General features: G+C 53.8%; 4 protein-coding genes across 4 annotated transcripts; 3 read left to right on the top strand and 1 right to left on the bottom strand.

Moving 5' to 3' along the window:
- Positions 1-3794: 3794 nt before the first annotated feature.
- KVR01_004730 (uncharacterized protein) lies at positions 3795-4975 on the top strand (the record flags this gene model as incomplete). The annotated part of the gene is made up of 2 exons (XM_044781753.1): positions 3795-4431; positions 4488-4975. The coding sequence occupies 2 exons, from the start codon at positions 3795-3797 to the stop codon at positions 4973-4975; spliced, it is 1125 nt and encodes a 374-aa protein (XP_044646894.1).
- An 84-nt stretch (positions 4976-5059) lies between these two features.
- On the bottom strand, positions 5060-5702 carry KVR01_004677 (uncharacterized protein; the record flags this gene model as incomplete). The annotated part of the gene is made up of 2 exons (XM_044791887.1): positions 5060-5511; positions 5591-5702. The coding sequence occupies 2 exons, from the start codon at positions 5700-5702 to the stop codon at positions 5060-5062; spliced, it is 564 nt and encodes a 187-aa protein (XP_044646841.1).
- Positions 5703-6031: 329 nt separating this feature from the next.
- KVR01_004180 (uncharacterized protein) lies at positions 6032-8002 on the top strand. Its single transcript, XM_044785736.1, has 2 exons — positions 6032-6272; positions 6359-8002. Exon 2 carries the CDS (start codon positions 6585-6587, stop codon positions 7518-7520), a length of 936 nt encoding a protein of 311 aa, XP_044646344.1. The 5' UTR covers positions 6032-6272; positions 6359-6584; the 3' UTR covers positions 7521-8002.
- Positions 8003-8470: 468 nt separating this feature from the next.
- KVR01_004218 (uncharacterized protein) lies at positions 8471-10688 on the top strand. Its single transcript, XM_044791674.1, has one exon. It carries the CDS (start codon positions 8756-8758, stop codon positions 10406-10408), a length of 1653 nt encoding a protein of 550 aa, XP_044646382.1. The 5' UTR covers positions 8471-8755; the 3' UTR covers positions 10409-10688.
- The last annotated feature ends 1180 nt before the right edge of the window (positions 10689-11868 follow it).

Here is an 11868-nt window from a genome sequence, read left to right as displayed (position 1 = left end):
CAAGTACGTGCGAACCCCCGCAATTTTCATGCAAAGCAACATGACCCTCAGTGCACGTCCCGAACAAGCCGCTGTCTGAGAAAAACGAAGTTACGCCCCCCCCGGTTAAATACCCCCTATTCAAAAAGTTAAACCAATCTCTTAACTCCCTTTTAAAATAGTCTTCTTTTAATAACTCTCTTTATACTTAACTTAAAAATATATAAAAAATACTTTTATAATCCTTATAAATATCTTTATAAATATAAATTTTTAAAATAATTTTTAGTAAAAGTTCTTATATTATTAAAGTTAGAGGTTAATTAAGTAAGAAGTCCGTACACTTTCTTATCTTATCAACTTAAGTAGCCTTTATACCTCCTATAATAAAAGCTTTATAATAAATATTCTAAAATTATAGCTATATAGAGATTTTAATAAGGATTATAAATATATTTTTTATATAGTTTTAAATTAAGTATTAAGAAAGTTATATAAGAAAAGACTACTTTTAAAAGGGAGGTTTAACTCTTAAACAGGGGTAATTTAGCCGGGGGGGGGGGCGCAACTTCGTTTTTCTCAGACAGCGGCTCGTCATAACATTGAACACTTGTTCCCCAGCAATCAGTATTAGGACGAGACCAAAAGTCCACAGTCCCAAGTGCTCTACCAAGCTTGGGAAATACTCAAGATTCTTGAAGAGACTACGACGTCAAAGAAAATTCCCCGGGGGGTAGGGGATATTTAGCGCTGTTCCACAGCACGGGTTGTTTCGTCGCGACCCGAGTCATCACTTTGGCCCTGCTAGGGGATGTGGTCTCATTTGATCTCACCAGAAGTCGGCGTGCACCAGCACAGGAATGAGAACCTTCTCCAAAACGCTTGACTTTGGCAGTTATTCGAGAAGCAATGCATGCATCTTGAAACAGTCACGAGCACTCTTGTAAGCAGGATAAGGGTGATAGTAGGTCACATATATCAAAGACCTGCCTTCCCATGCCTCAAGTGGCGGCCATAGAGTCTTGTACCTTCCAAATAGACGTGAATAATTCACCAAATCTAATTTTGTTGAATTTCGTAACCGTACAGACTGACTGTCCATAGAGATGCGTTGAAGTTTATGATTCACAACTACTTGGCGAGCTAAATACGCAATGCCGAGTGCGAATACGGACCTAGCCCTTGATAATGATTTCAATGCACATCTTCATCTGGTAACACACAAGCTGAAACCAGAAGATTGTGTGGGAACGTTCAAAAAGTGCTGTACTGACACAGGGAGAATGCCCAGTACAATGCCTAGACACTCCCAAGTACCGGTATTAAGTAGTCGATCAGGCCGGATGACTTACAGTTTCCATGCTCTCCCAGCTTGATCAGCTCTCGGCTCCAAAGTGCCATAGCGGTGAATGCCTGCATACTAGATGAATTTAAGTGCCTGGTTGCCCAACACCCGGTGGCGGCTCGAAATGGACAAGGTGCCTAGCGGCATGTATTGACCACAGCCTCATTGTTACTAGCAAGTTTGAACTTTCATCCAAGATGGAACGTTACCGAAATCGCGGTGGAAATTCATCCTGTTTGGGAGCAGTCTTCTCAGCGTCTGCCTCGAGCAACGAGCACAAGCCCCCTTGTTGGGCATTCCAGTGACGCGGCAACGTGCAATAATTCCGGAGCTGACTCGCGCATTTTTCAACATCTAGTACTGCCGGAGTCCCATTCTCGCTAGATTACCAGTCGCTATTTGCTAGTGCAACGTGGTCTCCGCACCTACAAGTTGATCATTACGGGTGTATCCCCTCACCCTAGTCGGTCACCGTGGTGTATGGAAGAAGAAACTGTCCGAGACAGCTCCCTTCCTTTCGAACAGCTCAGAATAGTGAAACATTCCCTGGAATCTGCAACTTGTTCTGGCCATCGTAGGAGCAGTCTGATGCAGAGAACGCCGGGCTGTCTAGGAACCGAGTATTACTATGTCTTGAACACATAGGAGAGTACACAATACATGACTCAACAGCAGTTCGTTATGTTGGTCGTTGCTCTTCGCGGCGACTTGCTGACTGGGCCGTCAACTGGTGTGCGAACGTCGGAGCAGAAGGCTGACTCTCGTGGGCATTCTCCGTTGGACTGCAGTCAGTCACAATCATAAGACGTGGTTGTTTTCACCTCTTTGTTGTTGCTCCAATCCTATTGAGCCACAGAGCCGAGCTCGTGCCCTGCAGGGCCGTACGTGGCAGCATCGTCCGGAGGAGCTCTTGGGACATCACATCTGAACCCCCCACGCCCGAATCGCTTGGCATTCCCATACGCTGATGTGAGAGATTTAGTTATGCATAGAATTACAAAACTAGTGCTTTTATTTTGAGTTGAAAGCCGTGAATCGTCAAAAAGGATAATGTTTGGCTAGTGGTTGATTCTGGTTGCGCACGTTACATGCAGAGTGGGCTGCCAGCATACTTTTCACAGGGTCCTTCTGGAACAAATCGCTTGCAAGGTCTACTTCGGTACTGTCAGGGTTGTGAGATAGACTATGGTCTAGATTCCGGGTCACAATGTGGTCTCGTTCTTAATCTGTATATCTACGAAGCTGTATTGTGGGCGTGGTCATACGGGTCCTTACGACGGTTGCCGCCGAAACTGAAGAGCCAATTGACGGATCCAGACCTGATGACCACAACCTGTGGTCTCGTTTCTAATCCCCATGCATATAAAACATGTGTGGCGCCTTCATACAGTGGCAAAGGCTCAAGACCCAGCGTTTAGAAAAATGCAGTGCCAATAATGGTTGACCACAACGCAGTACTTCCGGACGTTGACATGGAGCGGTCGATGCAATACTATTGAAGCGCTTCGATTACGAATCTCGAACTGTCACATTCTGAGAGGTTCAGAGAACTTCTAGATGTCGAATTGGATGGTTAGGACAAGATTCGGCGAAGCCACCAGGATGGGTCTTGATGGCGCAAGGCACGGCGACTACCAAAGCAGCTCATCTAAACGGTCTCTTGCAACAATAAAGGCGAGTGCCATGATCAAATCTCGTGGCCAGCAAGCGATGTGTGTAGGTCTTCGTCTTATACTCAAGGACAGCCCTGTGAGCGTGTCAAGAAACCCGAAGAAACTCAGAACTGACGAGCACAATTCAACTCATATTGACCGAGTTTCGAAAGTGGATCATGATCATGTGGGTGTGCAGAACGAGAGGCAAAGCCAAGAATCGTGATTGTGAGTCTCTGTTCCACGAGGCCAACGTACCTGGAAGATAACACCAGGCGGAGTCTCCCACCCAAAACAGAAGCTGACCAACGAGCCAGAAGCAAGCTTACTCCCTCTGTGGCCACATGCAAAACACTGCTCGGTGTCGGCTTGAGAAGCCAAGCCTAGCCGGCTGCCCGTGGGAACAGCACCAGGCAATCGCAGCGAGGGGAGCTTCGTTTTCTTCACGATACCAACAGCTTGGGACTAGCGCCGATTGTATTCTCGGTTGGTTGTCGAGAGGGTGTCAATCGATGGGCGCAGCGGCTAAGACGAACAAAGGCAGCCAAGCCCGTTGGTCCAAGCCTCACTGCCTCACTGGGTATTGCGTGATGCGAGAATCCCCTCACGTAATCCTGCCACCTCATGAAAGATCCCCGCTTTCAATCCTGCCTCTCGTCAGCCGTTGCTCGTGGGAACTCGTCCAAAAATTGTTCAATTTGTGAGAAGCAGCGGGATTTCTCTCTGCAGACGCCTCTCTTCGCCATCCTGCGCCGGACCCGCCGGGCACATCGACCCTATCCAGATCCCTGGGCTATCAAGCAGGCACCATAATCACAATGTTCAGGCTATATGAAGTTGATCCCGATGCGGACACCCTAATCATAATCCCCACCCCTTCCAAGTCCTTTGCGCCATGGGAGGAGACACCACCCCCGTCCGACGCATCGTCCGTCTATGCCGGCATCCTGCGCGGCACCTCGCGGCCGCCCAACACCTACGCCTCCATAGCCTCCGCGCCTGAGGTGCGCGTCAAGGTCTCGTCCCGGCACCTCGGCCTCGCGTCGAAGCACTTCCGGAACAAGTTCCGGCACGAGAACCCGGTCGAGGCCGACGGCAGGGTCCACGTCACGCTGGGCGGGTACGACCCCAAGGCAGTCATCGTAGTCATGGACGCGGTGCACGGGCGCGGGCGCAAGGTGCCCAGGTCCGTCGACCTGGAACTGCTGGCCAAGATCGCGGTGTTTGTGGATGCGTTCAAGTTCCACGAGGCCGTGGAGGTCTACGCCGAGAGGTGGTTTGAGGGGCTCGGGGGTGCTCTTCCGACCAAGTATGGGAGGGACCTTGTCCTTTGGATTTATGCCTCCTACGTTTTCCGCCAACAAGATGTCTTCAAGAGGGTGTCCAATGTGGCGATACTGCAGAGCAATGGTCCGATACGGAGCCTGGGCTTGCAGCTCCGGGATGGCCTGATCAGTAGGTGCTCGCGCGCGCGCGCACATAAATGTCCCGTCTACTAACAAGTCCCGCAGGGGAAATCGACAGGCAGAGACAGCAGCTAGTACGGCAGGCGCTGGATGTCGTCTACAAGACCATTGATTCCCTGCAGGTGGACGAAACACCATGTCCGCGCGGGTGTGACACCTTCCTGCTAGGATCGCTGGTCAAATCTCTGCGCCGGCACGATCTCACGTGGCCCAGGCCATCCAGGCCCTTCATCGGGGTGAGCTTCGTGGGCATCTCGCAGTCCGTCGGGGAGGCAGGGTCGCAGCTGGCCCGGCTCGCGCCCGGCCTGTCGTTAAACGGCGCGGCAGGCGTAGGGGGGACATCGAGAAAGCGCAAGACACCGAATTCTGAGCCGAAGCAGACCCTGACTCCCGATTCGTCGCCTGAGCTGCGCGCCACATTGGACGCTCACGACTGCGGCGTGGGAGCGGGCCTCGCCGACAAGCTCGATGAGCTGGGGGCAGGTGTGACGGGTCTGGAGCTTGAGAGCAGGCTGGGATACTTGTTGTATTGATTAATTAATTAATCAATTAATGCCCATTGGGACTCTCCTCTGTTTACCTGGCTGGCGGTGATGCGATCGCCACCGTGCCGCGTACTACTCGGACTTTGGTTCCTTGGCCTTCAGATCCCAATTGTTCACGTGGCCGATACCTGCACACAGGTAGGTCGCGAAGCCAAGCCATCCCAGGTAAGGCAGTTGGCAGTATGCCGACACCTCATCCACACTGCTCCACAGGTAGGTCAGGTAGATGTTGGTGCTGAGCAGAGCCACAATGTCCACGGTTGCCGCAACCGGCTTCTTGAGGCCGAAGAACAGCGGGGTCCAGATGAGGTTAAGCACAAGCTGGGCCGAGTAGACCGTAGCGGCGTGTCTCGCCGTGGCTATCACGTCAGGGGTGCTCAAAGGACTGGTGCCGTTGGTGTATGCTCTGTACGAGGCGTAGCCCATGACACCGTAGAGGACGGTCCAGACTGGGCCGAACACCCATGTTGGTGGTGACAGGGGTGGCTGGCGGAGGCGCATGTACGTGGTCTTGGTGTCCTTGTCTTGATGGGTTGGTTGTCAGCGTGGTTCCTGGGACTGCCTGCGGTGACTCCAGGAGCCCAGTCCAAGGCGTCAACTTACTCGAGACTCCGATGCCCACTGCACTGCCGAGGACGATGGGCGTCAGGATCGACGCAGCCGGGCTGGCGAACAGCCGGTCAGGCAGGGTCAGTGCCGGCATGTAGGTAGTCATGGCGAAGTTTGGGGTTTTTTTTTTGGATGGCCTTGGGCTGTCGGTGATCTACAGGAAGACTGTCATGTTATATATCTGGCATGATATTGTCGCTGGCTGGCTGGCTGGGGAGTGGGGATGACGACATGCTACACAGTGCTCCGTACCGAGTACCGACAGAGCGGGACCCTCCGCCGCGTTCCCCAGCGCAGGGTGGAGCCCCAGGTACCTGGGAGACGTGACTTTTGCTGGTCTTCGGATTACCGAGACCTCCGAAGTCCGGCCCTGGAAGTGGTAGGGGGGAAGCACGGGATATCCAGAAACATTTTTGAGAAACAGCATCGAGCATAGCAAGCCCTGGCCTGCCAGACATCTTCCCACCAACGCCCCTCCCTGCCCGCGCATAACCTTGAGTGCTTGCTCGGATCGCAGCGGGCGATGTGACTTGGATGCCTGGGTATGCCCATAGCCCGGGTCCTACTTGGCTGTGATAATACCGGTAATGGAAGGCCTTCACGATGCACCCGATTGGCCGTTTGCGGGAGGTCGCTACTCAAGCACACTACTACACACTACTACATACTTACCTAGGTAAGTAGTAGATGCTCCTGCTTCCTTCCCGAGGTCTACCCCTGTGTTGCTGGCTCTTCCGGGTCTGACTCGAGCCGGTCCGTCAGGGTCGCGTTTGACCCAGGGGGCGCCCATGGAACACTGGAGCTTGAGCTAGAGCTTCACGCCAGTGGGGAACCACCGAGATATGATTTCGATCCCGGCCTCCCGGTTATCTCGTGCTTCGGGATCCCCTCCCCCCAACCTCGACGGCGGTGCGGCTACCGTCAGACAACCTGCTAGAAGAGAACCAAGCACTTGAATCTGTACCGTACGGCCCGAGAGACCCTCAGAATGTGGCCATTCAGCAGCGCGGGCTTCACTGCCAAAGACATCCCCGACCTGTCCGGCAAGGTCATTCTCGTCACTGGCGCCAACAGCGGTCTAGGACTACAGTCAGTGCTGGACCTTGCCCGCCACGGACCCAAGGAGATTTGGCTCACATCCAGGACAACCGAGAAGGCCGACCAGGCGATCAAGGAGGTCAAGAAGGAGGTCCCCAGCGCCAACCTCAGGCCGCTCAGCCTGGACCTGTCCTCGCTCGACTCCATCAAGAGTGCAGCACGCAGCTTCAGCCAGTCGTCGCAGCGGCTCGACGTCCTGCTCCTCAATGCCGGCATCATGGCCTCCGACCCAGGGCTGACCAAGGACGGCTACGAGATCCAGTTCGGCACCAACCACGTGGGCCACGCCCTGCTGACGAAGCTGCTGACCCCTCTCCTCGAAAAGACGGCGGCTGAGCCCTCCTCAGACGTGCGGGTGGTCGTGCTCACCTCGGCGGCGGTGGCCATGGCGCCCAAGGACGGCATCGAGTTCGACACGCTCAAGACGGAGCAGGAGCCCGTGGGGAGGTGGGCGCGCTACGGGCAGAGCAAGCTCGCCAACGCGCTGTTCGCGCGGCAGCTGGCCAAGCTGCACCCGGCCTGGACGGTGACGGCCGTCCACCCGGGCGTCGTCACGACCAACCTGTCCCGGCACGTGCAGGACCGCCACTGGTTTGCCAAGGCGCTGATGCCCATCGCCAACCTGGTCCTGACCACCGTGGAGCAGGGCGTCTTGAACCAGCTGTGGGGGGCAACCGCGCCCAAGGCCGACGTCAAGTCGGGCGAGATGTACTTCCCAGTTGCTGACCTGACCGGCGGGCGGCGTGGCCCGTACGTCAAGGACGACGCGATGGCCAAGAAGCTGTGGGACTGGACGGAGCAGGAGCTCAGGGGCCAGGACCTCTGAGGGTCTTGCAGCATCGAGCAAACGGGCACCTGGGTATGTGAGGAATATCATGAGTCTTGGTCTCGCTTCATGCATGCAGCTACTACTAGACTCGGAGTGGTGTGTTGGTCTGACCCTGGTCGTCAGCGTTGGCTCCCGGGTGATCCTCCGCCTGTCACGGGCTTGGCAGGTTACATTCTGTCTGCATTTTACATGTCTGTATGAGTCATCATGTCGTTTTGTTGCGGTTGTTACGGGTCTAGGAGTTGATTACGATAGCTCTCTCTACAACTATAGCACCTGTCTGAGTATATAGTCTTTTAAAGGCTCTATATCGTCAAGACAGTGCCCCTTAGCCTTATCTGTATGTCGTAAGGCTGAGGCCATAAGCACCTATCGTATTATGTGGTTTCGCTTCTATTCCATATATATCCAAGGACATACATGGCGCCTTCATACGGTACTATTAGAGCTATACTTAACTAAGATAGTTAAGCTTCTTACTTTTATGGTGGTTGGCTTGCTTGCCATTGAAGGTGTTCCGGTAGTGGAAAGACTAGGTCTACAATGCCAACTATGATACCTTTGAGGCCACTCGGCGTCCCAATATGCAGGTAAATTTCAGTAATCCTAAGAGTGTCAACTACCAGCTTCGATGCAGCAAGGAGAGCCGCGGTCGACATTTCGAAGCAAGGAGTGCCCGGGCAGCCAGTATACAAGCACATCTCGGCCGTCACAGATTCCATTTTTATTCCTTTTACCCCCAAAGACTAGTTTACAGGATAATACTTGACTGTATCAAAGGCGTTATCATCTACCCGAATAAGCCTCACAGAGTTCACCAGGACTTCATGATGATTACGTACCAAGGTGGGAAGAATCTACGAGCAGGCTAACTGACCTTAGAAATGAAATGTGACAGTGCTCTTACTGGACTTGTGCAAAGGCCGCATGTGGCAGAATGTGTGGCAGCCGAGCGGAGCATCTCATCCGGGCCGCTGACGACGGTCGCCTGCAGCAGCTAGCGCTCAACAAGTTACTTAAGTACCCAGGTAGGTATAGGTACGGAGCACTCCGTACAACAGCACCTAGGCCCCACTGAGAGGCGTGGCAGCTTGCCTACGGCGAGCAGATCAACTCGGCCGAGTTTGGGATTTCACTTCCAATCCAAATGTTGGGCATCCTCGTGAATAGCTGTTTGAGCAGTCTCGCAGTCTCGCAGGGCTTTTTGTTCATCCTCTATCTCCTCCACCAACATGGAAGATGTTGTCCGCGCTCTCCCCGAGGCGTCGGTCCAGGAGACCAGCTTTGAGGATGACGTCCTGTCCGACAATGACAACAATGACGACAATGACGAGAATGCACGACGTCAACAGTCTCATCAGCCAACAGCACAGCCAGACGAAGCTGCTCTCTGCCCGGCTGCAAATGGCTCACAGCCACAGAGTTGCAACCAAGATGGGCCCTCAAAGCTCACCACGTCCGCCGGTTCCACCACCGCCAGAGCCCTCGCGCCAGACCTCCTCCGGGGCCTGGTGATGGTGCTCATGGCCCTGGAGTACAACACATACGCACTGAGTCCCTGGCAGCATGAGACCGCCATCGATGGCGAGACCGACAGCGGGGTCCCGGTGCACCGCTGGAACCGGTCAGTTGCCTACGTCGTCCGCTCGCTCACTCACCTCTGTGCAGCGGGCTTCACCTTCTTGCTCGGCATGGGCATTGCCTACTTTGGGACATCCCGCAGGGCCCTGGGATGGTCCCCGGGCAGCATGGCCTGGCACTTTGTCACCCGCGCCTTGGTGCTCGCCCTGATTTGCGTGCCTCTGGGGCTGGTGCTCACCCTCGGCAGGGTCTGGTTCATGCCTGTCGTGCTGTTCGCGCTGGCCGTGGATTACCTCCTAGCCGGGCTGCTGTGGCTGCTCGTCTCGAGGACTGAGGAGTCATTGGCCTTCGGACTGCTCAAGATCCTGCCGGATGCGAGGAAGGATGACGCCAGCGAGCCGTTGCTGGCCGACCGAAGGGGCGAGGAGGACATCGCGCCAGACAGGAAGATTATCCGTGCCTCTGACATCTCATGGCATCTTCACAACGCCACGCTGTTAGTCCTCGCGGTGGTGGCGATCTGGTGGAACCTGTGGCTCTCTCCTACTAGGGGTCACTGCGAGTCATCGGGGCCAGCGGACAGTCCCTCAGCTGCAATCTATCCTCCACGAAACAACTGGTTCCGCCTGTGGTTCTACCCGTTCTTTGCACGTGGTTTCGTCTCGGCCTATCCGCCGCTGGCCTGGGTGTCCTTTGCCATCGTGGGCCTTGTCTACGGCCGAGTCGTGGTGGCGAGGCCTTGGACCAAGACGGTGCTCGCGGTCGGCAACCTGATGGCAGCGTTACCATTCCTGCTTGTCTTCGTCCTGACACGCGTGCTGCAATTTGGAAACCTCTCCAAGGACTGTCTCCACATGCCAGAGCATGAGGCCAATCCCAACGCTAACCCTTACCTCCTCTCTTGGATGTCATTTTTCTACCTCGTCAAGTACCCTCCTGACATCGCGTTTTGGTCGTATGGGATCGGCTTCAACATTTTGCTGCTTGCCTTTTTTGGTGCGCTTCCAACAGTCATTGCCAAGACGGTGTTGAACCCCCTGCTTGTTTATGGGAACTCGGCTCTATTCTTCTACATCACGCACTTGGTCCTGCTTCTCGCCACCAGACTGATCTGGCTGCCCAGGTTCGGACGCGAAAAAGGGTGGACTAACCCACATACAGGCGACCGCGTTGTGGGAATCGACAGTCAATGGGTTTATTGGGCGAATTGGGTGCTTGTGCTGGCGGTGCTTTATCCCCTCTGCAGAGGGTATGGGGCGTTCAAAAAGAGGAAAGGGCCCGAGTCCCTCTGGAGATTCTTCTAGGGTTTATCGACAGGACTGCTGGATATTTGTTGATTTATGGATAGAAACCCCCGCAGGAAGATCCATGTCTAAACCAGGTCATTCATACAATTCATAAACAGTAAAGCCAAGGAAGGGAACCATAAGAGAAAGCCGCCCAGATCACACCACAAAAGGCCAGGCTAGACCGATCCAAATATCCCAGTCCTTAGCAAGCGCGGCTGGCCGGCCATACAAGAAGTCAAAAAGTGGTCATGTGTAAGCATATGGCCAGCTTCCTGGCAGCATCTACTAAATCAAGATCAAAGCAGCTCAATCAACTTGACCGCTCCATAAAAGATACAACTGTGCCCAGTGTGAGGCTCATGCCCTGCTGATTTGCTCTCCCTGTTAATAAGTCCGAACATGTGCTTTTACCGATCATATAATCAAGTTTGAAGCGTAGTGCTCTGAGAGCGGACAGCAAGATGTAACTCCCAAGCACTTCACTTTTCCCATTACTGACAGGCAACTATTATGGCGCGATTTAATGCCCTTCTACTTGGATGTGTCCACGTGTAAGTTGACTAGCAACTTTGGAACTCTGGGAAATGGGGATTTGAGCTGTTGTGGTTATAAGATAGGCCACCTGCAAATCATAGCGCCTTCGGTATAGCCATAATGACAAGCATGCAGCGATGAGTCCAAGGACATGGGCGCTTGTGAGTCTAAAAATGAGATGTTTTGAACGTCTGATTAAGCCATCAACTCCGGGGGTGGAAAATGCGAATTGCGACAAGGCCTCATGCGCAAATTGTTCAATTGTCGGGTATTGCGTCACAGCGGCTAGAAATCCTCCTGATCACAGCCACATGGCATTGTACATTCGAAACTAGCAGCTCATGGTGAGACCGTGGGTGACGATGTTACCTTGGCACCCGGCCTCAAGGTCGATCCTAGGACGGGCCGATGGACACCTACCTGTAACAAGCAGCAGCAGCCGTCACGAGGGACTCCCTGTCCTACCTTAGGGTATACACCGGCAACTGCCTTCAAGATCCACTTGCCGAAAGGATATTTGACGTGTGTGAGTCGTGGACTAACCTAGGGTGAGCTCGCAGAAGCAAATCTGGAGAGTCGGTTGACCTACCCTATGGTAGTCTACAGAGTTGCGCACCGCACTTTGGGCCCAACTCAAATGATTTCAGGAGTATTTCAACCGGATGTACTAGAAATCACGTCAAGTGAGCATTCTCAGCGGCTAACTTGTTATGGTTGGCACCCTAGCTTCTGAAGGTCGCAATTTCACACCCCAGACCACAAATAGACCGTGTTCTAGGCCGCTACCACCTAGCTACCAAGACGGACGTCATTCTATGCCCAGGATGCCAGCCCAGGCTCTGGTACATGAGCAAACAGACACAACGGGAAGCGTCTGGCTTCTTCCCAGTATCAACAGGGCACTTTGTTCCGAGGCCATTGTATAGTGGAGCTGCGACTCT

The sequence above is a fragment of the Diaporthe batatas genome, assembly GCF_019321695.1.
Source record: "Diaporthe batatas strain CRI 302-4 chromosome Unknown Contig00004, whole genome shotgun sequence".
Taxonomy (NCBI): Eukaryota; Fungi; Ascomycota; class Sordariomycetes; order Diaporthales; family Diaporthaceae; genus Diaporthe; species Diaporthe batatas.
This window is presented reverse-complemented; position numbering and strand designations above follow the sequence as displayed.